Here is a 27,302-nt window from a genome sequence, read left to right on the forward strand (position 1 = left end):
TTGTCTGGGAAACACACTTTCTTCCTGTTCTTGGCTTTCTTGCTGTCTTATTCTTGCATACACTTTCCCTTGAGGGGAGCAAAAGATGGACATCCACTCATGACTGATTTACAAGATTGTACCGAGCACCTGAATGGTTTGGAGACTGGAGTAGATCTGTGTCGACATCTCCCAGACCTTCGTTCCCCTTCCAAAATTGTTCACAGTTTTTTACAGGTCGCCCTGCATTGATGTCACTGGCCATGCTTCGGTAAAACGTCATTCGATGCCATCAGCCATTTAGGGGTTAAGCAGTTCAAGCACCTTACCAAATTAGTTTTTCTTCCTGATTGTCTGTTATATTTTTCTCATTATTTCTGGGGTGGTATATGAATGTTTCTTGTTAACCCCTTAACTGCGACGTTCCTTTAAATGTATCTCCCACCCACTCGTTTTTTTTTTATGTATTTATTTATTTTTTTACTCCATTCTGCTGTATCAGATCTTGTTTGAATCCTCTGCATAATTGTGGAAGCAGCTGTTGTTTGTGGCTTGGTGTCCTGGGCGTCTTTTAGTACACCATCTTGATTCATGATAATTGAGAATTTCCACAGCTTACACAAAGAGACAATAACTTAACCTAACGAAATATATTCTAATCTAGCCCTGTGTAACATAATCTGTCCATAGCTTATATGACCTAAATGTACATCAATCACTATCACCTAACAAAGTAACGTACTGTATTCTAACCCACGAGAACATAAGCTTAATTAGCCTAACAATTTAACTGAACTTAACCTAACCTAGCCTAACTGTACCCAACAATTTAACCAAACCTAACCCAACATAACCTTCCCTAACGTGACCTTCAGTTGGGATATGGGAAATGAAATCTATCTATCTATCTATTGCCAGACACCTTAATCCCTTATACGGGGTGGCCACAAACAAATCATCTCCACGTCACCCTGTCCCCCGCCATTTCACTGCCCTGCTCCCAATTCACACCCCCCTCTCTCACATACCTCCACTCCATCCCTCCATCTCATCCTTTGCCTTCCCCTCCCTCTCTTCCCCGCCACCTCACTCACATACTCTCTTCATCAGTCTCTCTTCATTCTTTCCACATGGCCAAACCACCTCAGTGTGTTTCTCCTAATGCTTCCTGTCACATCCACATCCACACCACAATGCTCCTTCACATCCTCATTTGTCAGTCTGTCTCTCCATGTGCCTCCACAGGCTCCTCTCAAATAACTCATTTCCACTGCTTTCACTTTTGCTTGTGTCCCTCCAACAACGTCCAAGCTTCATTTCCATACATAGGAGTTGGTATCACAATACTGTCATGTGGCACACACCATCCACTCACTCAATGTAGTGCTGCTGTCGGGTGTCTGCCCTTTCCTCTCCTCCAACCTTCTTTCCTTCTATCCTCTTCTGTCTTTCTTTCCTTCATTCTTTCCTTGTCCTTCTGCCTACGGGTAACTTTACACTCCTTCTTCTGTCTTTCTTTCCTTCATTCTTTACTCTTCCTTCTGCCTGTGGGTGACTCTACGCTGAGTGACAAGCCAAATGGTTTCCTGTACACCTTACATGGAGATATTGTGTTGAGGTTATGTTCAAGATTTGCTGATCCATTCATCCATCATCCAATCCTATGTTGCCCCATGAGGAGCATAGGAGCCCGGGACATTTAAGATGAGAGTGACCAGCCTCACTCATCCCTGAATGGCATTACGTGAGCAATAAACCCCAACCATCCCCTGGATATAAACCGTCACCGGCTCAATCCGACTGGAGCACCTTAATTACCCACTAAACCACCAGGCGCCACAATTTGGTCATATGGCTACCACCCAGTGTAGTAAATGGTTTCCTGGTGAACAGGAAGCCATTTGGCTTGTCACTCTGAGTAGAGTCACCCACAGACAAAAGGAAGAGGAAAGAATGAAGGAAAGAAAGACAGAAGAGGGAGTGTAAAGTCACCCGTAGGCAGAAGGACGAGGAAAGAATGAAGGAAAGAAAGACAGAAGTGGATGGATGGAGGAGAGGAAAGGGCAGACACCTGAGAGCAGCACTACATTGAGTGAGTGGATGGTGAGCGCCCCGTCCTACCACAAGTTCGCCCATAATTTTTTGTTTTTTCTGAACTGAAAGTGTGATTATCTGATAGCCTAGTTTTTTTTATGGTTCATTTGATGTTGATTTTTGCCAGAAATAAGAAGGACTTCACATGATATGGCACTGGCATTCCTGGTGATCTTAGCCCATGAATTGTGAAGATACACCCTAAGTGTAAGTGCTTTGTCATGATACATGCAAAATTTATGCAGTAGGGATTTAGATCTTTTCACTTTCCAGCTAGAGCCAGTGGAAAGTACTGATGTTAAATTGTGTTGATTTTAGAGGCAAGTCTTCTTATTCATCTTTTTAAAAATATAAAATGAAAACGGAATCTTTGGTCAGATGATTATACTGTACCATGTTTTATGCCTGCAGGTACAACCCAGAAAACATTGCTACACTAGAGCGGTATGTGGAGCTACAAGCACGGGAGAATACTTACGATTTGGAGGCAAACTTGGCACTGCTGAAGCTTTACCAGTTCAACCCTGGTACTTACCAGAGCACAGTGGCATGTCATATCCTTATGAAGGCTCTCACCAATCTCCCACACACTGACTTTGTTCTTTGCAAGTGTCTTCTTGGCCAGGATCAGGTTTGTTAATCATTTTTCTGGACAGAATTTGTCAGAGTTTTTTTTTTTTTTTTTTTTTTTTTTTTTTTTCCATATAAACAGAACAACATTTACTGACTACTGTTTGTCATAACTTGGAGCAAAATGATTCTGTTATTAATTTTTTATTTATTTTTTTTACCTCTCTTCCACCTCCCAATACTTTATACTTCGTACAAAATTACACCTTCCTGCTTTTATCCCCGTCCTCTCTGTATATCTTTCCTTAAGTAGTGATCACATGAGGACATTTTTGTAGCATATGAGCTCACTGGAGTCACTTTTGTGTGGGTAGCTATTACTGGCATATATGATGGACCTGCACAGCACAAAGGAGAGTCATTTCCCACCTTCAGACAAAAGTAATTCATTTTCAGACTTGGCTTTCAGGGCAGGCAAATGTTTGTAATAGTAGTATTAATAGTTGTACGCCCAGGTTCATCTGAATGTGAACCCAGTGGACTAAAGATTGAAGTTGCCTTTCATCTGTAGTCCATCACCCTCCTCTGGGAGATGGGGAGAGTTGAGGGACAGTTCTGTAACCACTACAGCTGCCTGTTTATAATGGTACCATGGCATGAAGGCATCCTTCTCCGACACCAGCTTGATTGTAATTGGTGCTTGTGATATCACATCCATGGTCAGGTTTGGTTCCCAGGAAGCAGAAGTTTGTAATTGTTTGTAATATCACATTATTATTATTATTATTATTATTATTATTATTATTATTATTATTATTATGGTTTAGTGGTTAATTATGGCGCTCCAATCGGATGGAGCTGGTGAAGGTTTATATCCAAGGGGTGGTTGGGGTTTATTGCTCACATAATGCCACTCAGGGATGAGTGAGGCTGGTCACTCTCATTTTAAATGTCAGGACCAACTTGCCTAGCCCCGGGCTCCTACGCTCCTCATGGGGCAACATAGGACTGGATGATGGACGGACGGATTATTATTATTGTATTATTGTTGTTATTATTATCATTATTAACATTATTTTTACAATTATGATTAATTTTATAGTCCTTTCTTCCCTTTGTCTTCTTATTACATTATTAATTGAATATTATTAAGAAATTTAATAGCCATATTTAATTGTAAATAATGTACTTACCATTATGCTTGGGATTATATGTTAGCCTTAAAAACTAAACATATATCCAAAAGTGTTAATTTAGGGTCCCTTTAAGGAGAGTGATCACTCTTAAAGGGCTCAGCCATGTTTCCATCTAAGAAAATATATTTATTGATAATTGTACTATTCCTTGGCTAAATAAAATATTTTGACTTTGATCATTGTCATCAGCTGATGTAGGTTTCTGAATTTGAGTTGCTAAGTAGTAATGTGTATTTATTTCCTGTATTGTGGATGACTGAGGGGAAGAAATGTTGCTTTTCAGATGGAGAATTGACAGTAGATAAATAACAGTATGTGATCCTTTATACGACTCAGATTTTATCTTTATCCCAATGTTTCCTGTAAGTCAAGAAACCATTTACAACGCTGGGTGGTAACCATATAACCAAACCATACGTGCTCCCTACGTGTCAACAAGTGGGTTGGTGGAGGGTTGGTGCCCCTCTCTGTAAAACAGCTAACTCAGTGTCAAATGGCCACCCTTTGTGGGATTGTGGTGTCTGGCAATAGATAGATAGATAGATAGATAGACTTTTAATTACTGAGAGCATTTGTTTACTACTTAGTGTAGATAAATTATATAACTGCCATCACTAACAGTATATCGCTTCAAGTATGAGTTTTATAAATTCAGTGCAGTCCAAAGAGCACAGAGCCAAGACTGATGTACTATACTGTGTTTTGTGTCATATTATAAATTGCAGATTTATGTGTGTTTTGCATGATATAGCAAGAATTGTTCATTATTTAGATGGAGGACAACAACATCAAGCGCATAATGTACCTCCATGATCTGCTGGAAATGTGTCAGTTCCGCACCTTCTGGGAAGATAAACATCAATATGCAGATTTGGTGAGTCAAATACATGTTTATTTCATTAGTCATTTATTCAGATGTTCATAGGCTTATATATTCAGAAGTTACAGTGATTATATGGATGTATAGGGTATCCTTGAATATGATGTCTAAGGGGCTAGGATTGTGATTGAAGAGTTGAGAGGAAGGATGGGACTTGAATATATTGGTGCCATGATGAGGATGGGTAGATTGAGATTGTTTAAGCATGTTGAGCATATAAAGGATGACAGTTGGGTGCAGAGAGTGAGAAGTGTGAACATTGGAAGTAGGGTTGCCAGAGGCAGATGAGAAAAGACCTGGGGTGAGGTCATAGAGTGTGACTTCAAGGATAAGGGGCTCAATAACGAGGCTGCCGGAAATGAAGCAGCTTGGAGCTCTGCCATTAGGTGACCAAGTCCAATGCATTCAAGCATGATGAAGCCTTTATAAATGATATGGTATAATCAAGCTCTTTCACTCTTTGAAGAATGTACTGAAAATCATATTAATGATGAACTTAGCTTTTTTTATTTTTGAATAAGCCAAAAAGTTTAGAGTATTACGTAGGATGTACTGTACACATGCATGGAAACACATATATGTGTGTATGCATGCATCTTTGCATGCATGTGTGTGTGTGCACATGCGCTTTCAACCTACAGTCATGGAACAAAACATATTTAACTTAAAGCTGCATTTTGCAGTTATTGCCGATATAAAAAATTTTTATAGTCTTTTAATATATGGTATGAATTTTAATATGAGAAGACAGGTTACTCTGGAAGCATTTGGCCTACAATCAGCAAAATGAAAAATCAAAACCCACATCAGTTATTAGAGTGTTTGGTAGTTGGAAAGGAGAATTTTATATAACAAGGTATTTGCTTGTTTCTCGATTTTTTCTTGTGTTCATAGCATTTTTATTAATGTCTGAAATGCTATCAGAAGGGTGAAAAACAAAGTTGGTAATTTTTTTTTACCAAATGGGCGTGACCTTTCCATATTTTCTGTTGAAAGGAGTCTTTCACAGGGTAATTGGCACCTCTCCTGGATTACTATACCTACGGGGGATTTTTACTTACCCTGAAGGCTGTCATTTAGGATTTTGAATTCGTAAATATTCCTCCGACATTGCCATGTCCATCGCTGGATGTCAGATGCTGTGAGCACACATTTTACTCTGGGTGCGATTTCCAAATGGTGTGTACAGGATGTACCATGACTTTGGTGAAACTGTTATTTGCAGTGGTTTACATCAACTGCTTCCTTTAATACATAGCCATTTGCTTATCAAGGACACAACAGACTGCAAGAAGTGGCATTCCAGGAGTTGCTTCTGGCTGCAGCTGCTCTTTATCCTCCTGCATATTAACTTTTTTTTATTTTTATTTTTATTTAGTTGGAGAAGAACAAGGGGGATTTAGGAAGGGAAAAGGGTGTGTAGATCAGATATTTGTTCTAAGATGTTTAGTGGAGAAGTATCTAGAGAAGGGAAGGAAAGTGTATGCTGCCTTCATGGACTTGGAGAAAGCTTATGACAGAATAGATAGGCAAGGTATGTGGAAGGTATTAAGAATATATGGAGTGGAGGGGAAATTGTTAAGTGCTGTGAAGAGTATGTACGAGGGAGCTAGGGCTACGGTGCGAGTGGATGGTGAGCTGAGTGAGTTCTTTGATCTCAATGTGGGACTGAAACAGGGGTGTGTAATGTCTCCATGGCTGTTTAATATATATATGGATGGGGTTGTTAAGGAGGTACAAGGTAGGGCAGTGGATGTGGGGGTGGCCCTAATGAATGAGGGTGAGATTTGGAAGCTTCCGGTGTTGCTGTTTGCTGATGATACAGTATTGTTGAGTGAAGATGAATGGGAGTTGCAAGGTTTGGTGAATGAATTTGGGACAGTGTGTAGGAGGAGGAAGCTGAAAGTTAATGTAAACAAAAGTAAAGTTATGGTGTTTGAGAGGAATGAAGTCACAGAGTGTGCAGTGAGGTTGGATGGTGAGGATATGGAGAATGTGAGTACATTCAAGTACTTGGGTAGTGTGATGAGTAAGGATGGAACTTTGGGGGATGAAGTACGTGAAAGGGTACAGCAGGGAAGAAAGGTTGTTGGTACACTGAAAGCAGTGATGAGAAATAGGGAGGTGCGTATGGAAGTTAAGAAGTCACTGCATGATAGTATTGTGATCCCTACCCTGACGTATGGAAGCGAGGCGTGACCTTGCAAGAGGGGAACAAGTCAAGAGTGAGAGCAGTGGAAATGAGTTACTTGAGAGGAGCATGTGGAGTGACGTGGAGGGACAGGTTGACGAATGAAGAAGTGAAGGAACGTTGTGGGGTAGATGTGGATGTGGTTGAAAAGATTAGGAGAAATACACTGAGGTGGTTTGGACATGTGGAGAGAATGGAGAATGAAAGACTGACTAAGAGGGTGTATGTAGGTGAGGTGGAGGGAGGGAGAGGGAGGGGTAGACCGAGGATGAGGTGGAGGGATGGAGTTGAGAGGTATATGAGGGAGGGGGGGTGAGTTGGGGGGAGGGGAGTCAAATGGTGGGTGACAGAGTGACTTGGAGGCGTTTTGTCTGCGGCCACCCTTTGCAGGATTAGGGCGTCGGGCTATAGATAGATAGATTTTTTTACCGAGTTGCATTTTGCCTTTATGGGTTTGGGATCTTCAGTGTAATATTTTGTGGCAATCCCAAATTCGGGGGGAGTTAGGTTTAGTTAGGGTGGATTAGGTTAGGTTAAAAGTATAGTGGGTTGGGGAGGCAAAACCCCCCAATTAGCTTTGGTCAAGTTAGATTCGGTTACGTTAGGTTTGGCTAAATCGCTAAGTTTTCCATAGCTTTGACTCCAATGTCTCCTGTTGCACATATTTGAGTATGTTTGATGCATTGACACGTCCAGTCAAAGCGATGGTTGGTGAACAGCGCGGGTAGATGGGGAGATTAACGATAAATGTGGGCGGTCTGGTCGCTTCCTTAAATACCACAAAATAGGTCAATTTTGTCTTTTCCCAATTACTTCCTGCAGTCACAACTCTGTAGTTAACTGTGTGTGTTGCATCTTTACCAGAATTACTTACCTTGAGATAATGAGCGCTAACCATCCACTCACTCGATGTAGTGCTGCTGTCGGGTGTCTGCCCTTTCCTCTCCTCCATCCTTCTTTCCTTCCATCCTCTTCTCTTTATTCTTTCCTTGTCCTTCTGCCTATGGGCAACTTTACACCCCCTTTTCTGTCTTTCTTTCCTTCATTCTTTCCTCTTCCTTCTGCCTGTGGGTGACTCTACACTGAGCGACAAGCCAAATGGTTTCCTGTACACCAGGAAACCATTTACTACGCTGGGTGGTAACCATATAACCAAATTTTGGTGCCTGGTGGTTTAGTGGGTAATTATTGCACTCCAGTCGGATTGAGCCAGTGAAGGTTTATGTCCAGGGGGTGGTTGGGTTAATTGCTCATGTAATGCCACTTAGGGATGAGTGAGGCTGGTCACTCTCATTTTAAATGACGGGACCAACTGCCTAGCCCCGGGCTTCTACGCTCCTCATGGGGCAACGTATGATTGGATGATGGATGGATGGATTATAATATAGGTGGAATCAGTGCGCCCGTTTCGTAAATAATTGCCCAAAATTTCTTGCAGGAGGTGCCCAGCATAAGAGCTGTGTTGTACAAATGAGCACAGTTTACTTAGTGATAACATTAGATTTGGCTTGCATTCAACTGTCAGGCTGCTTTTTTGTATAGATATTGTGCCCTAAAGGTGAGAGAGAAATTGTTGACACTGCTGTGTACTAGGCATACTATGCACTACAAGTGCATTTTCTCTAAGGATGTAAGGTAATATACCTTGTTTGGGAGGGTCCTAATGTTAGGTGTAGTTAGGTTTATGAAAATCTGCTTATTGCGCGAATGCTTTTACCAGTTTCGAACTCGTAGGAGATTTTCTTCCCTGCTGCACACCTATAAAATTTTGTGATGATGTCTTGAGCGGTTACAAAGTTGTCGTGCTAACAGATGCACAGACAGACTGGCATATCGAAAACAATACTGTACCAGCTTTGCTGTCGCGGCTGGTAATAAACTTTAGCTACAACTAAAACATGCATACAGCCTTAACATATGACCTGTACTAATGCATATCTACTGTAATGGAAGCATAAACATCCCCAAGAAATGCCACTGAAATTACATCCATGTCTACAAACCCCAAACTCTGACTAGTGGCTGAGCACAGCTTCTAAACATGAGATGTAGTAACCCTGAATAATAATAATTATGTCAGCAACGCATACCGTAAAAGGCAAATTTTCCTCTCGTTTCTAAATGTTTCTCATATCATCAGATTCGTGGGGCTTGGAAGCTTGTATGACCAAAGCTGAGTCTGAATTGCCTCTGAACGCACATATAATGTGACCTACCAGTAGTTGCTGATCTCTCAGCATGATACCACAGGATTAATATTCCTAACCAAATGCTTTCTCTATGTATATCATGAGTTTTTCTTATCCATTTCCTCCCAGTTCATTGACTTTAACGCCACTACCTGAACTGGTATTCATTTGATACTACTTCATTTCCCATCTTTTCCACTTGAAGTCTTTCACCCTGATTTCTGCAGTCCCTCTCCATCTGCCAGGCTCCCTCCAGTTTTCCCTTGTATACCACAGTCATATACTCAGGTAATCCACATCATCCTCTCACTGCTCTCATATTATCATCACTCCAATGCATCTTCTTTCTACAAGCATGTCATCAGTCAGCTCCCATAAGCATTCTCTCCAGTCTCTCCAAATAATGTTTATTTTTCTTTCCTTGTGCTTGTAATGTGAATCAGTAATGCATAACCTCCTTTCCTGATATCCATCCATCAGTCACCTTCCATTATTATCCTCCCTTGGTATGCTGCAACAACCCATTCCATTATCCATAGGACTGGTGTCAGCTTTCCCATTCATATCACCCACCACAAGCACAAACTCTTGTGCATCTGTCCTGTCATCCCATCTAGCTATTTCTCAAACCCACCTTTTTATTACCATTCATCAACAGAGCAGTCACTTCCATATATCATCCACATGCACTCATACACTGCCTCACACACTTCACATGCAACTATACCTGTATCTGTTTCACACAGCCACATCATAACATACCTTACACTCTTGAACACATTCACCACTTCTCATGGATTTACCATTCACATCCTATGCATTACACACAGCTACATGAAAATGCTTATCTTCCTTGTGTTCGTGGCAGGTGCTAGTCCCTGATCCGTGTGTGTGTGTGTGTGTGTTTGCGTGGGCATGGGTATATACAGTGGTGTCACATCCAGTATGGTAATTAAATCATAAAACATTGCCTTACTAGACTAAGTCTGTACTGGACAAATAATAAACCTTATGGAGAAAATTATTTAGATCTGATCAGACTAATTCAAGGCACAAGAATCCCTAGAATGTTGTCAGCACTTATAGGCAAACTATCTATCTAGCTATTGCCAGACGCCTCAATCCCGTTCAGGGTGGCCACAAACAAATCACCTCCACGTCGCCCTGTCAGTCGCCATTTCACTGCCATGCTCCCAACTCACACACCCCTCTCTCATATACCTCTCCGCCCCATCCCTCCATCTCCTCCTCGGCCTCCCCCTCCCTCTCCTCCCCTCCACCTCACTCACATACAGTACACTCTCTTTGTCAGTCTTTTACCTTCCACCCTCTCCACATGGCCAAACCACCTCAGTGTATTCCTCCTAATGCTTCCTATCACATCCACATCCACACCACAACACTCCTTTATATCCTCATTTGTCAGCCTGTCTCTCCATGTGACTCCACAGGCTCCTCTTAAATAACTCATTTCCACTGTTCTCACTCTTGACTTGTCTTCCATACGTTAGAGTTGATATCACAATACTGTCATGTAGTAACTTTTTCACTTCCATGCTCACTTCCCTGTTTCTTATCACTGCTTTCAAGGAGCCAGCAACCTTTCTTCCCTGTTGTACCCTTTCAAGCACTTCACCCTCCAAACCTCCATCCTTACTCATCACACTACCCAAGTACTTAATCGTACTCACATTTGCCATTTCCTCACCATCCATCCTTGCTGTACATTCACTGACTTCACCTCTCTCAAAGACCATCACTTTACTCTTCTCTACATTCACCTTTAGATTCCGTTTCTTACACACTCTCCCATACTCATCCACCAAGCCCTGCAGCTCCCCTTCGTCTTCACTCAACAACACAGTATCATATGCAGACAACAGTACAGGGAGTTTCCAGACACTACCCTCTCTCACCAGGGCCACTCCAACATCCACTACCCTACCTTGTACCTCTTTTATTACCCCATCCATGTACTGATTGAACAACACAATACTTAAATTTGGCACGATGAATAAGGGCATCTAGCGCGCACACGCACACACACACACACACACACACACACACAGTGTGTGTACTTAAATCTGGAGAAAACCTTTGACAAGGTACAGAAGTTACCCACAGTACGCGAGTTCTGAGTATGCGATCCTCATTGTACGCGAGGGCCTATTTTTTTCTGAATTTTAGTGCATTTTTAAATAGTGCGCAAATTGAACTCGTTGTAGGCAAGACGGTAGTGAATAGTGGCCCAAATCCAGGGTTTACCCCAAGCACGTGACATTGCCACCCCAAGAAGCGCCAATCACTGGTGATGGAGAGTGGTGACTTGTTGATGATGGAGCTCAGCCGGGTACTGTGTGCCCTAGATAAATTCAAGGAAGAATTCAAGAACATCAAACACTGTCAGTTGTGAGTGGAGGAAGTGATGACTTCACTTTGAAGGGTTTATGAATGAAGTGAGTGCATTAGCTAGTGAAAGTGTTAAAAGTGCTGGTCATGAGAGTGGTGTGGCAGCTGGTGCAGGTGCATGCTAGGGTTCTGAGAAAATTCGCCATCAAGTTAATTCGCCATCAGACAATAATTAACTTGTTTCTTCCACGCTGTAGTTGCATTTGAATACATATTCTAGCATCACCCATAGCTGACTTCATTAATGACAGTGAATTGTCCTGTTACTGTTGTGATGGCGAATGGACTTGACGGCGAATTCTCCTGAAACACACGCTAGGTGCCTCACCCTGCCTTGGATCCCCTTTTTACCTCCATTAAGCCTGTTGACCTCTTGGGTTAAGGTGAGCAGCCATATTCTTGTTGGTTTAGTTTTTAGGAAAGCCATAATCTTGTTGGTTTACTTTATCTTAGGTAATATGGCCTACTTAGGTCTGAAAGGAGTCTCAAGGGTTGCCCATGAAGGGGGAGTGCTACCAATATGTAATTTTTTCCATAAGTTTATGTATTCGGAGTACGCGAATTCCTAGTATGCAACGTCCTCTGCTGCCCACATACTCGCGTACTATGGGGACCTACTGAATCCCATAAGCAACTAATGAGGAAATTTGAGCACATAGGTGGACCGAAGGGGAGCCTCTTGGTGTGGATGACCTACTGGATCCCATAAGCAACTAATGAGGAAATTTGAGCACATAGGTGGACCGAAGGGGAACCTCTTGGAGTGGATGAGAGACCAACATGTGAGGACAGTAATAAAGGACAGGATGTCAGGGTGGAGGGAAGTAACAAGTGGAGTCCCACAGGGCTCGGTGGTGGCGCCCTTAATGTAACTGATTTATGTAAACGATATGGTGGATGGAATGAACAGTTATGCAAGTCTGTTTGCAGACATTGCAAAATTCATGAGGAAAGTAGAAGTTGAAGAGGATTGTAAAATGCTGCAGCAGGATCTGGACAGGATTTATGGATGCAGCCGGGCATGGGAAATGAAATGAATGCAAAATATCGGAAATGCATAAAAGTACCAAGAGGCCATCACTGAATTATTCGATGGGAAAGGAAACAATCACAAAAGTGAGGTGAGAGAAGAGAAGGACCTAGAAGTGTTGGTCCAGGATAATTTGTCACCCGAAAAATACATTAACGAGATTGTCAGGAAGACACATAAGTCTTAACAAACATAAGAGTTGCATTTCAGTACATGGATGTGGAGATGATGAAAAAATTGATAGTGGCTATGATCCGCCCCAGGTTATAATATGGGGCAGTGGTGTGGTCCCCACATAAAAAGAAAGATACAAACAAAATCAAGAGAATGCAAAGAACAGCAGGCAAGATGGTCTCCAGCCTGGCAGGTCTTTTGTACATAGAAAGACTAGAAAAGCTGGGTCTGCCTTCCTTAGAAGAAAAAAGAGAGGGGGTGATATGATTACAGTGTTCAGGGCCTTGATGGGAGCAGACAAAATTGACAGAGAAGATCTGTTTGTATGGAATGGGGGAGCAACAAGAGGACATGGAGAGAGATTGAAAATGACAAGTTGTTCGAAGGATATCAAGAAATACAGTTTTCCATACCGATGCATTGACCTGTGGAGTAGCCTGAACAGATAGATCATCAAGTCCAAAGGCAAAATTTGACCGGTTGAGACACGTAGACAGAACCCCACAAGCGTACTCATTTCCTGTATATCATAACTACGGAAATACAGGTAAACAAGGGATTTGGGCCCGATGGGGTCCCTCATGTTGTCCTCAAGAACTGTGCATCTGTGCTTACACCCTGCATAGGTCAACTCTTTTACCTTCAGCTGTCAACTTGCACCTTTCTTTCTTGATGGAAGTTTGCTCTCATTCAGCCTGCCCCAAAGAAGGGTGACCATTCCCGGTCCACTAACTATCATCCAGTTGCTTTATCATCCTGTATTTCAAAAGTTTTTGACTCTATTCTTAAAAAAAAAAAAAAAATAAAAATAAGCATCTTTCTTATCACAGCCTTCTTTCTGATCGTCAGTATGGATTCCGCCAGGGATGCTTCATTGGTGATCTTCACACCTACCTTTCAGACTCCTGGTCATCCTCCTTTTTGGGACTATGGCAAAAGCTTTGCCATTGCATTTGGCATCTCAAAGGCTTTTCGAGTCTGGCATGAATCTTTAATTTCCAAACTGCCTCATATGGGTTCTATCCTTCCATTTGTGCCTTCATCTCTAGCTTTTCTTTCTGGTCATTCTGTATTTGCTGTTGTAGACGGCCACTGTTATTCCCCAAGAGCCATCAAGAGTGGTGTTCCTCAGGGCTCTGTCTTATCTCCAACTCTCTTCCTTTTATTCATCAGTGACCTTCTAGGCTGTGCATCTAACCCTGTCCACTCATATGCTGATGACTCCACACTTCACCTTTCCATTCACACCCGCACCGTTCATCTCAGCAGTTACTTCACCAAACAAGGGATGAGGCAATGGCACACCTATACCTCATACCAATTAATCTGGCCAGGCATGTATGGCAACACTGTTCCCCCCAAGATTCTGATTGGCTGGAGGTGTTTGTTCGATTTCGTTGTTGCTTAAACCGGTACTCTTTTTATTATCAGATGTGATACTGAGTTTGTCGACAATACAATCGTCAAAAGCAATATGAAATCCGTTGTATACTTAACAATAATGAATTTCTCGTAGCAAGGTATAGATATGCGTCAACAGAGTATTATGATAGTCCAAGTCAAGGTCAGCATTCGAACAATTCCTTTACATCTCCGGCACTCTGTAATATAACAGAAAATTAAGGAAACCTGCTTAAACTGAGCATTGGTATAACACATTTAAATTATAAGATCAGTCTGCACTCTTAAATCATGCCACAACTCTGAATAATTAAAAACTCTGATGAAATGACGAGTTCTGCGGGGAGGAAGGAAGTTCGTCTTTTCATTAAAATTTTTAATTATTCAGAGTTGTGGCACGATTTAAGAGTGCAGACTGATCTTATAATTTAAATGTGTTATACCAATGCTCAGTTTAAGCAGGTTTCCTTAATTTTCTGTTATATTACAGAGTGCCGGAGATGTAAAGGAATTGTTCGAATGCTGACCTTGACTTGGACTATCATAATACTCTGTTGACGCAAATCTCTATCTTGCTACAAGAAATTCATTGTTGCTAAGTATATAACGGATTTCATATTGCTTTTGACGATTGTATTGTCGACAAACTCAGTATCACATCTGATTATAAAGAGAGTATCGGTTTAAGCAACAACAAAATCGAACAAACACCTCCAGCCAATCAGAATCTCGGGGGGAACAGTGTTGCGGCTGTTGCCATACATGCCTGGCCAGTTTAATTAGAATGAGGTATGGTGTCTGACTTGGCTCATGTCTCTGATTGGGGTAAAAATAACCTTTTTTTTTTAATGCATCCCAGACTCAGTTCTTACGTCTATCAACCCGACAAAATCTCCCACAGGAGTACCCACTAATTTTTAACAATAGCCTGCTCAATCCTTCATCATTTTAAATGAACCTGGAGTTTCATTCTATCGGGATTTGTCTTAGAAAGAACATGCTGTACAGTAAAAGTCCTCTCATTTGGCATCTTCGGGACCAGGCAGTTGCCAGAAGAGCAGAAACTACCGAATGACCGGGAAAACCTGCCAGAAAGTATCTAGCAGTCATGGTCGGTCACCCCAATGCAATCACAGTGTCTAGCACTAAATATTTAATAAACAACTTACCGGTATATTTAATGTGTTTAATGATAAAATACATATGAACTTACCTTTACCTAGGTGTATTTACGTATGTTCACCCGAAAGCACTAGTTTCCCCCCTCCCCTCCCCTCTGATAGCTGGAGCCGCAACAACCAGGTGATCGAACACCCCATACCCACCGCCCCTTCCCCAACCCCAGTGTAAGCGTTGTTGGATGAATGTGGAAAGGCCAAACTCAGGGATCGGCACTGATGAACCACAAACTCTCTGCCTTAACAAAAATGTGCCAACCTCTTGTCAAAACGGACACAATATCATTATATATACGATTGACCCACATTCAATCATAAATAATACAGAATGTAAGTATATAGTCAATAACACATAATACATTGTAGGTCTTCATTCATTTTCATGCCTTTCTCATATGTTGTGGGTAACAGCACAGTATTACTCATTAAATACCTTTATATACTTACTCCTACTGGTTCTGATTGTCTATAAAAACAATCATGACACATTTTAACATCACCAGCTTTGGCCGTTCCACATCTATCCAACAACACTTACACTGGGGCTGGGGTAGTGGCGGTGAGTGTGGGCTGTTTGATCGCCTGGTCACTCACTGGCCACGACTCCGGTTACTAGGGGGGGAGAAATTAGTGCTTGCAGGTGTACACTGTAAATAGCATGACAAAGGTTCCAAACTTTTGAAAGGTCACGCTCACAAAGCCAGGCACTCACGAGTCATGATGGGCAAGGCCACATGCAGTGTTGGCAAGCAGAAATCTTTAAAAGCGCTAAGCTCAGCTTTAAAATGCACCAAGCTACAGGTGAACTGTTTAAATATTCGCGGTAAATTGGACTTCAAAACATGCTAGTTATAGAAGAAAATCTAATATTTATTGGTGCCAAATTATTATGAAAAACGCTAGATCCAGCACCAACAGCGTCAAATTGGCAACTATGGGCACACAGTACCAGCGATGAGCTGGAGACCTCATCATGGGTGCTAATTGGCTCAGCATATGTACCAGAAGAGCAGATAACTTTCGTAATGGGATTATTTATAAAAACCGCCAAAAGACCAAAAATACCGTAAGACCAGATGCCGAATGAGAGGACTTTTACTGTATTACTGCTCTTGTAAAATCTGCTTCCAAGAGTTTGGGTGTGCTAAGCCAACTCCATACCGTCTTTACCCTTGGACAGTTATCAACTATATATGGGCTTTATTCGCCTATGTGTAGAGTACAGCTCTCATGTGTGGGAAGGCTCCCCACACACAGCTTTTCTCAACAGGGTGGAGTCAAAGGCTTTTTGTCTCATCAACTCCTCCTCTTACTGGCTCCCTTCAACCTCTGTCTCTTCACCGCACTGTTGCATATCTTTATCTCTTTTCAGTCGCTACTTCAGTGGTCACTGGTCATCTGAACTGTCTGCTTGCATCCCTCCACCGCTATAGCGGGCACATAGCACCCATCTAGCAACAAACCCTCATCCCTTTTCTGTCCAACATTCTAATGCAAGAGTTAACTGCTACTCCCAGTCCTTCGTGTATGCAACAGGTCAACTCTGGAACTGTCTCCTTCTGTCTGTTTTTCCTACTGCCTACGATCTCCAGTCTTTCAAACACAGTGTGTCCAGGCATCTCAAAATGAACGGATCTTGAATTTGGCTCTCTCATGTCTTGTTTTTGTTTTTTTTCTTGGAGGGAGCAATTTGCACACCACTGGCCTTTGGCTCCTTCTCCCTTCCACATATAAAAAAAAAAAGTTAAAAAAAAAAAAAAGTAGAACCCTTCTAACTCACTCTGTAGGATGTGGAAGGCTGTCCGAGTTATAGGAAATAAATCTGAATAACCTCAAAAAGTGTTTTGTTCACCTTAGGTTATGATTCACAGTGTTATGTCTTATTGTAAAACTAAATAGCAACACTAGCCCTTGTAATCCTGGCTCCATCAGATAGGCCAAAAAAACTTCACCACATTCTGTAGCTTTGCATAAATGTATCTGATAGAGCCAACTTATCAGATGAGGTGCTGGAGAGAGAAGCTTTTATTCAGGGTGCTGATATAACGACAGCAGCACTGTCCTGGTTATACAAACATCTATTAACTCCCTCCATATCCCCCGGAAGGAGGATTGTAGACTGTATGAGAAGGACAAATTCATTCTGCAGTCAATCAGGTTTATGTCCACTTTTTATTACTGTATATTATATATTGTAGTAGGTGGTGGCAGCCATCATCCACTCACTTGATGTAGTGCTGCCTACTACTTCTTCACCTTTGTCATTCTTTTCCTGTGTCTGCCCTCCACTCTTCCTATATCTCCCATCTTTCCTGTCACTTTTTATTACTGTATTCTTCTTTCCTTTTTAGGTGGCATCACATTCAGTGACAAGCCTAATGGTTTCCTGCAAGTCAGGAAACCGTTTACAGCGCTAGGTGGCAACCATATAATCAACCCATATGTGTTCCCTATGTGTCAACAAGTGGATTGGTGGAGGGTTAGTGCCCCTTCCCATAAAACAACTAACTCAAATGCAAATGGCCACCTCTTTGGGGATTATGGCATCTGGCAGTAGATAGTTAGATATTACTTATTTTTATGTTCAGTGAGTGAGGTATTCATATAAAAGTAAGGCTCATAATAAAATTACCCCAGTAACATTTCTGGCCATTCCACAGACAACGGGGATCAAAGATTTCAACGATAGCATCCGGAAGTACATCTGCCACGTCATCACAATCACTTACCAGCACATTGAGAAGCATGTCCTTGCCCAGCTCCTAGGCAACATCGATGGTATGTTAGTGAGAGGAGTACCTTAGACAGCCTACTGTTAAGAGACATTGATATTTCTTCTTCCTTTGTAGTGTGGTAAACCCACAATACACCAAACCATCTATTGATGAGTTTCAGTTTTAACAACCACCTTGAGCTGGCTGAATTTTTCTTAACTAAATGACTTTTGTTCGGTAAAAGAATGGACATGCGTAAAACAACGACCAGCATGACGTCCCTACACACATGCACGCACGCATGCACGCACACACACACACCCACACACACCCACGCACGCACGCACACACACACACGCACGCACGCACGCACACACACACGCACGCACGCACACACACATGCACGCACACGCACGCATGCGCACACACACACACACACACACACACACACACACTGCATCAGTCTCTGGGTGACCAACATCATGATAGGAGTGATAAACAGAGCATTACTTGAGAAAAAGAGTCATTTAGACCTAGCTGTATGTTATTGTGTACGACTGTTTGACCAAACGATGCTCCATATTTAACAGTCTTTGTTCAGTAAAAGCCACAACGCCTGAGAAATTACTGAACAGCATGTTGTTTGGCATAAATGAACCATCGGCTTTATGTCAAGGGTCTGGCACTGATTGGTTCGTTATATTGAGGGTGTACTGTATAGTCAAAAGAGATTCGTTTTGTTTATAAAGGCTCCAACATGGTTGCATGCATCGTCCTTGGTCGCCTAATGGTGGCTGTCCATGCTGCTTGATCTCTGGCAGCTTCCCTGTTCAGTCCCTTATCGCTGACATAACACTCATTAGCCTCTACCCAGGCCTTTTTTGGTCTGCCTCTTGCAACCCTTCCCCAACACTCACACTTTTCAATTTTTGCACCCAATTTTCATCCCCCATCCTCTCCTCAGTGTGAATGAAAATAAATTTAATTCTTTCACCATGAGGATATAATTTTTCTTTGGTGTTGCTACAACCATGTGACTGTTCAGTTTAAGAGAACAGTCTTGTAGTAAAGTGATTAATGTTGGTTATATCCACCCCTTCTAGTTTGAATATTCTATTTAAAGCTTAATTAAATCATCGTCAGTTAGTATGAATGAAATATAATTGGCATCCTTGTAGTGAGGGTGTTAATGTAGAAGAGTAATGGGAAGAGAAGTTAATTAGTATGATACAGAAGATATTATGGGGTGGTTTGATAATGCTTATTAATGCTGTATGAGAAGGAAAGGTGCTGTGAAGTTTTGAAATTAATAGCTTTTGTATTTTGTGACAAGTGTATAATATGAAAAAAGGCAACAGCCAGTCCCACAATTTATTACCCACTTCAAGTTGTAGGAGCTGGAGATGGCTACCATGGTTATGTACATTTAAGAAGATATGAGTGACTTACCTCCTTGAATGGCATTACATGATTGAAAAATGTAAAGTTGTTGGTCCTCCTTATTCCTGTGAGTTAATGTTTGCAGTTACTAAAGCTGTGATTGACAGTCTGCAAGGTAGTGAAATTCTTCCAGACAGGTCATGCAAGTTATTCTGCTCCAGATTCTTCCAGCAGGAAAAACCAGGTGAATGGCACCATGCAAGTGAATGAGATGTGACGACCATCTTCACTGTTGAATCCACCTGACACAATATATGTAACTAGTACAACAGTAAATTCCATTGAGGTGGACGCCAGTGAAGTTGCAACTATTTTTGCCATGTTGCATATCATAAAAACAAACAGAATGCCAAGAAAAACACTCACAAACTTACAGAATGGCTTGGCAGAAGTGTGAGTGAGAGCATATATTATTAGTAATTGGTCAGAAAATTAGAGGATGCTGTAACCATGAAATAGTGGATAACATTAAGTAAACCGCAATATCTCGCAACTGTTGAGTCAGTCCTGAATGTTTTCCCTGTTAATATGATTCCTAGTCTCAATGAAGAAAAGATGTGCCCTGTCAAGACTTCTTCATTCACCCATAATATATGAGGCTCCTATTAACAGAGGTGGTCAAGCGCCGAACATAAAAAATGGAGAAAAACGCATTCAGAGTTTCACAACTTTCAAAATGCCATATCTCGGTAACCAGCAAAGATATCTAAGTGATTTTTTTTTTTTTTTTTTTTTTTTTTTTTTTTTTGCGCTCCTTGCGTGTCCTGCGGGGATATTCGCACTCCGACAGAGTTTGTAAAAATATTTGCCAAAAATCAGTTATTAGTCCTAGAATATTATATTTACATATGCATATAGCACATACCTTTAGCTTTCACCTGGGATGTTTGTTGAGCCTTCGTCAAGTACCGTAGGACTTGTGGAGACTTCTGAAGTTGGGTAACAAAGTCTCCACTTTACACTTTCCAACACCCCGTAATATGATTTTCACAGCCTGATATTATCACTTGAAACACTATTCTATGATTTTCAAATAGTTTGGAATCCATACTCCAAAAAAAAAAACACTGTGAATGCAATGAAAACTATGAGCGCGTACCAGCTTCCCACTTGTGCCCATTGACCGCTGGTATTTTGTCATTTATTATTCATAAAAACACTCATACTTTATATTTCTATTACTATATAACACTTACATATATCTGCAGTCTTTATCCATAAGTTTCCTTCAGTAATAGTAGTTTATTGTCACTGTAGGCATTCAATTTCTCTTTCAGTAAAATACGTAGCATTCACTTTCTCGTCCTGTATACTTGCGTTGAGAGCGAATCTGTCACTTTCACTTTCATAACTCATAGTATTCATACATGCTAGAGTGAAACTTTCACTTTCATTACTCCTAGTATACTGTATATACTCTTATTCTTATATTACTACTCATTTACATTTCTATTTACATTCTCTATTTTATTTACATTACTTACATTTCTATTTTGTTTACACTATGTTATGCACTGTTACATGCAGTAACTTATAAAACTACTGTATTTTCCACTGTTCAGTTATATTTACATTCATTGCTTTCACTTGCTGTTTACACATTATTTACATTTCCACTTGCACTGTTTTAGAGTCACCAGAAAGATCGTAGTCATTGTCCATCATTATCATTGATAAATTAGCCAGTTCACGTTCCACAGCAGTCACTTAGCCCTTTACCCCTTTCCACACAAGGCTTAGTAGGGGTAGAGGTCATAGGGCCCTTTGTATGGGGCTAAAAAACGGCGGAAGTGGACTGGCGCGAATCCGACCTGGTTTCACCTTGAAAGACAACAGTAAACTGAATGCTGCTGCCTAGGGGTAGTGAAGGGTTGCCAATGTCAGCATGGTGACAGCTGCTAATATATACGCTATGAAATGATTGGCAGGAAATCTGGACAATACATAATAAATTAGGTAGTTCCAGGTGAATGTAAATGTCACTTAGGCTTCTCCCTTCCTTTCATATATATATTTTTATTACGAGAATAGATTATATGGCATATTTCAAGGGGAAATTGCCGGGGGAAATTAGCGAACGAGTGCACGTGAGGTGTTGTCAGGTGATAATTAGCCAATAGACGAGTTTTTGGTCAAAATTTTTTTGAAGTTAGATACTTGTATGGGTAAAAGATACTCAGAAAATAACTATGTCAACCATTATTTCCAATAAAAATGTGCAGAAACATGAAGAAATAATAGATAAAGTAGCCGAAAAACCACGTGACACTGAAACGGCCTGTGATTGGTCGTGACATCACTACTCACACTGAGGCAATATAGTCTGCTTTGTTAACGTTTAGCCAGGATACACTGTGCTTATTTCTGACCTCTAAGAATGTCCAGTGACAAGAGGAATAATTGCTAATGTTTCGTTCCAATGTGTAAGTGCACTGACAAAAGCACAGTAGGGAAATTATTCCTCTATATACCAGCCAATAACAATAAACGAAAACAGTGGTGGCTGGCTGCTCGTCGGAAGTTCCCAGTGCTGTAATGCAGTCTTTACTGTTGTGAAAATATTATATTCTTCACCATATAGGTTCATACACACCTAATTATCTGAAATTCAGTAAAAAAAAATATGCTTTATTTAATTATTAATAGAATATTAGGAGTCAGAGCGAAAATGTGCTAAGGTTGGCGGGTATTTCTACTTTAGATCGCCAACATGCCTTGACAGACTTCTGTTTTGCACAGATACTGATTTAAAGTGCAAATAAGTGCATTTGTATGTTAAATTAATAATTATACAAAGCAGAAGTCTGCCAAGGCAAGCTGTTCTGCTAAAGGAGAAACACTTCCGCTAATTTTAGCTCGTTTTCGCTGTGAATCCGGATTTTTTACAAGGTAAAATTAAATACAAAAATTTTACCAGATTTCGAATAATTAGGTGAGTATGAACCTCTGTGGTGATAAAATCTATAACACTTACCAATTAAAAAGTGCCAATTCGGTGTTGATTCGGTAAATGAGCGCCGATTCGGTATTTCATCACACTCCCCTGAAGTACTGTAGTTGAGTCACTGAAACTTTTTTTTTTCCTTTAGAAAACTAATAATGAAGAGGTCAGATATTAAATATGAGTATAATACCACCATAAACTCATACAACTGATACTGTACGGCATACATTTAACACTTCCCACCTCATGAGGTACGAGCACTGCTCGGGAATGGTGGAGCTGTAAGCTACTTTTGGTCGATTTCACCACAATTTACTTACCTAACAGGTGCCATCCATTTACACCATGCAAAATATTCCTTCACAACATACCTGAAGGGGGTAGTTTGGATCTACGGTGGCCATGTAGGTACAACTATCATCTCTGTTACTGGTAAAGTATTGCGTGATGGATTGGAGCGTTGTCTGCAGTGTGGATGCTGACGTCATCGCCAACATGGCGGCTCCTTCCCTCCAGCCGCAAAGAATTAAAGTTATCACGTCTTGTTCAGTGCAAATGATAAATTAAATTAAAAGATACATATACCGTAAGTTTTTAAGTACATGGCAGAGTGCACTGGCCATGTTTACCCAGAACCGACAACTCGTCTATTCCAGGTGTATGGCACTATTACTTACCTTATTTCTTTTTTGTATGTATTATTTTGTATAAGAATAGGGCATAGGGCTTATTTCAATGGATAAAATCAGTGGAAAATTCCGGGGAAGATTTGCTTAGTGCAGCACGGCCGGGCAGGCGAGAGGAAACAGTAATGGAGGGGAGGTAGGGAGGGGAGTCAAGAATGGGGAAAAATGGCTAAATTGTCAACAATGGATGGGAGTACAGATGAGATTAGGAGTGCTGACTAGTGTTAGATATTGGCAGTACTGGTAGATGATACAAGCCACCACTTGTAAGCCCGGGAGAATTCAAAATAACACAGAATCACAAAAGTGACGCCCCGCAGTATGAACCATTGCGCCCGAGCGTCACAAAAGTGACACCCCGTGGTTAAGGGGTTAATGTCATTATAGTCATATAATGGCATATTGAAAGCTGAAACAGTGATTGCGTTTTTTGTCGACCCCTGTCTCAAACAATGACACCATACTGTACTAAAATGGTTAATAACACCTACAGTGTTAATGATATCGCTATTATTTTCATGTATGTTTAAGTTAAAGACATACATGAATGTCAGTACATCATAACTTTGTAAAGAAAACCATATTTCACTGTGGGCAAGGTAAAACCATAGTCATGATACCAGTACATGAAAAATACAAAATAATAACGAAGCACATTGTGGATAATGGTAAAAAATAACAAAAGAGGAATAGTAAGAGGATGGAAGAAAAAAATTCCCACACTTATGTGATAGTCAGGCTGATTTCCCACGAAAATATCACTCAAAATCACAGGAGTGAAGCTGTGAGTACATCCAGGACCAGGTGTAAACACGAAACTGAAGAGCCCTGCCGTCTCACGCAGTCTGTGATTGGTCGAGAGCAGCCTGCACGGTACAAAACGCAGCACGCCATTGGCTCACTCAGCTCAAGGCACTTAGCCAAATCTGTGGCTAACAATTGGAACTCTGGGGAGTGGCGAGGCAGTAGTGACACTAGAAAATGTGCATGTATTGGATTTTTTACCTTATGACTGTAGACATAGTTAGTCCAGCCGTCTGTCTCGATGATGGGGAGTGCCTGCTGAATCATGTCCCACTAGCTTAGCAACCATGCCATTCATTGGGCGACGTTAGCCAAGTGTGTAGAAAAAAAAAAGGGGGTGAGGTCACGGTACGGACCACCACTACCTTTATAGAAATGTTATTTTTGACCTTCTGCTGGCTGCATATTCAGTCAAACTGCGTTCCACAGGATGGTGTCGCTTGGTCATGATGTATTTAACTCAATTTTGAGAAAAGTGGCGTGTGACCAACTGTGTGAATAGGAGCCTTATATGTACATAATTTTATATAACATATGGTTCGTGTAATTGAGTTATACGAGTTACATATGATCCTTGTTGTTTGAATTCTTAAGTAAATGTGACATTTAATGGACAGTTCAGTATTCCATAAAAATATAAAGCTACAGTATGTAGTGTAACATGAATCAGGGAATGTGTGGAAAGTTCTGCCATAGTATTAACCCCCAAAGTACTAAGCTCGATGATCGACATTTTTTCACTAGTTTTTAAATGGATGAGGAATGTTGATTGTGCAGATTCCACAAAAAAACTGGCAGCAGCTTGCTCCACTCCGGCTGTGACGTAGATGGCTTCTGACCAATCAGAACTAAGTGTTGGACATGTGGAAGGGAGGATCCAGGCCTGTACCCAGGTGGTGGGCGGTGTACCCCCCACCTCCCTCTCACTGTGTCCCTCGTCATCACTACATTGTTACTTCCCTACCTCCAACTGTTCTTACCACCACCACCACCACCACAACCCCCCCCACACCCTCCTCATGCATCCTCCACCCCTCCAATGTGGATCCCCCCCCCCTTCAGTTATCTGGGGGGAGGGTATTTCCCCCCAACCCTCCCTCCACATTCCTGTACTCCAGTGGGGCCCTTCTTTTGTGTCAGATGGTGGTCTCCTTCCATTCCTCCATCCCTGTACACCCCCTCCTGGTCTTGCCACCCTCCCACCCTAGCATGAAGTATCTTTACCCCTCCCACCATATTTTTCTTTCTCATCCAGGCCGCGATGGGTAACTATTATCAACTTTGACGGGCCATAGCTCGGTAACTGTTGCGTTTAGGAGGGTGGGGTTTGCGTTTTCAGGTGTGTAAATTCAGGCTCTATATATCGGGCATAAAACTTTTAACCTTTGAGAAAATCGAAAAATAGGCCTGTTTTTGCATCCTGGGTGAGTAGTCAAGGCTGGAGAATTGCATACCAGAGGGGTTAAGTTGTTTTGCATGTCATTCAAAGGGTATTAGCTGTTTTTATAAGATATCCAGCTGTTGTCATTTTGCTAAAAGTTATTCATATTTATACATTAGTGCACATCTAAAATGATATAGGTTTCCTTGTACAGCATGGTAGTGTATATAATCATAGCTCATCAGACTAATATCCAATACAGTAAAACCTCAATATAACAGACTTCAGTAGACCGGAATTCGCTTTTATCAGACTCGAGGAGGTACCGGACTAAATTCATATATATCGGAAAAAGTCCGATAAAGCCAGAAGCAGTCCGGACTGCCTGACCACTTCAGCTGTGTTCGCCACAATAAGGTAAATAAAAGACGTGTTTATCAGTGTACAGTACAGTATTATTGTATATATTGTACCATTTGATTATTGTAGTGAAGTTATAACACAGTACAGTACCAAAATGGTAATCAAAACAGTTTAAAAACTATATATACAATCTTGACTAGTATCTGATGTATCGGAAAAAGTCCAGATTAGCAGGGGGAAGTCCGGATGTCGCTTTTATTGGAATTTCGCATTTTTCGGAATGGTTTGGCCCCACTTTGTCCGTTATAGTGAGGTCTTACTGTATGTATTAAGGCACCCCAGTTCTTTTAAATTTTGAGTTTTCCATCCATCACCTAATCCCATTTTGCCCCATATAAATATGAACGTAAGGGCCCGGGAGTAGGCTACCTGGTTTTGAAATTTAAGACAACAGTGACCAGCCTTGCTTGCATGAGTGACATTATGTGAACAGTAAACCCCAACCATCCATCAGATGAATCCCTACTGGCCCCAGCTGATATGAGTGCTTCAACTTGCTAAACCAAGTGTCATTTGTTAAGTGGTTACCACCCAGCATAGTGATTGGATTCCTGGGATACAGCGATACAGGAAACTAATAGATCTGTCACTCTGTGTAGTCACTTAATGGGAGAGTGAGCACACACACCCATGCTATCACCTAGAGATTTCAGTGAGTGCCCCTGGGTGTAAGTATTTTTTGGAAACTGCAGGGTTCTTTTAGCCCCTACACGCCCGTTGATGCATATAACCTTCTCGAATTTGGGCATGGAGCAACACCGGTTGACGTGTATAGCCGCAAGCGTCTTCCTGCCACCCTTTGAACTTTAACTTATCCTTACTCATTGACGGGACCACCTGGAGATGTGGGGATACTTTCATTTGAAAGAGGAAGAGTTGGTGAGTCTTATGTATTTTTAATTTTTTCTTTAGTTCTTATAGTTTTGCAGATATTAGGGTTTGAAGTAGGGGTATTGTTTTCAATATCACGAAATCTCCCGTAGGGAGGAGCGTGTGACATCAGAAAACCCCCGGCGTGTAGAGATTAAAGGGAACTTTCAGGAAGCAAAGTACTGTCAAGTACCCTAAGTAAAAGTTGTAATCCATTTGGCTGTGTACCATTATCATCATCAACCTTGTTTCCATTACCTACAGATGTCACCCTACAAGCTTGGATGAGTAAGTATGGGTGGAAAGAAGATGAGGATGGCAGTGTCTTCATTGCTAATCAAGAGGAGACCGTTAAAACCAAGAACATCACTGAAAAGATAGACTTTGACTCTGTTGCAGGCATCATGGCTGCCTGTAGATAAGCTTACTTTAGCAGTAATGCAGTGAGAGGAGCATTGTGGAATAAATGTTTTATCTGAACTTATCTTTTTATTGTCATGCTCTTTGCTTGGATTACAATAAAATTTTAATGGTTTACATGGTGACAGAACTTACACAAAATATATTTATGCTCATTCTAAGTATTATTGTACAGAATCTGTAACATCTTCCCTGATGAGCAGTTACTGGTAGCTATTATTTACAAGTCATTTACTCTCTCAGCTGGAATATTGATCATCCTTGTGGAGCAGATGTGGAGAGGTTGCACTAAAACAACTGGACAGAATTCATAACAGAGTTGTAAGAAT

At 41.2% G+C, this 27,302-nt stretch overlaps 1 protein-coding gene across 1 annotated transcript in view; it reads left to right on the forward strand.

Annotated features, from left to right (window-relative positions):
- Positions 1-27,011, forward strand: part of eIF3k (eukaryotic translation initiation factor 3 subunit k) — a 32,310-nt gene extending 5,299 nt beyond the window's left edge. The window contains exons 2-5 of the mRNA XM_080283405.1: positions 2,485-2,704; positions 4,612-4,713; positions 17,952-18,069; positions 26,818-27,011. Coding sequence (XP_080139531.1) covers positions 2,485-2,704; positions 4,612-4,713; positions 17,952-18,069; positions 26,818-26,975 — 598 coding nt within the window. The 3' untranslated portion in view covers positions 26,976-27,011. The remainder of the gene's footprint in view (positions 1-2,484; positions 2,705-4,611; positions 4,714-17,951; positions 18,070-26,817) is intronic.
- The last annotated feature ends 291 nt before the right edge of the window (positions 27,012-27,302 follow it).

This window comes from Coenobita brevimanus, chromosome 97 (genome assembly GCF_032717465.1).
Source record: "Coenobita brevimanus isolate Jiangsu-jjx chromosome 97, ASM3271746v2, whole genome shotgun sequence".
In the NCBI taxonomy this organism is placed as follows: domain Eukaryota; kingdom Metazoa; phylum Arthropoda; class Malacostraca; order Decapoda; family Coenobitidae; genus Coenobita; species Coenobita brevimanus.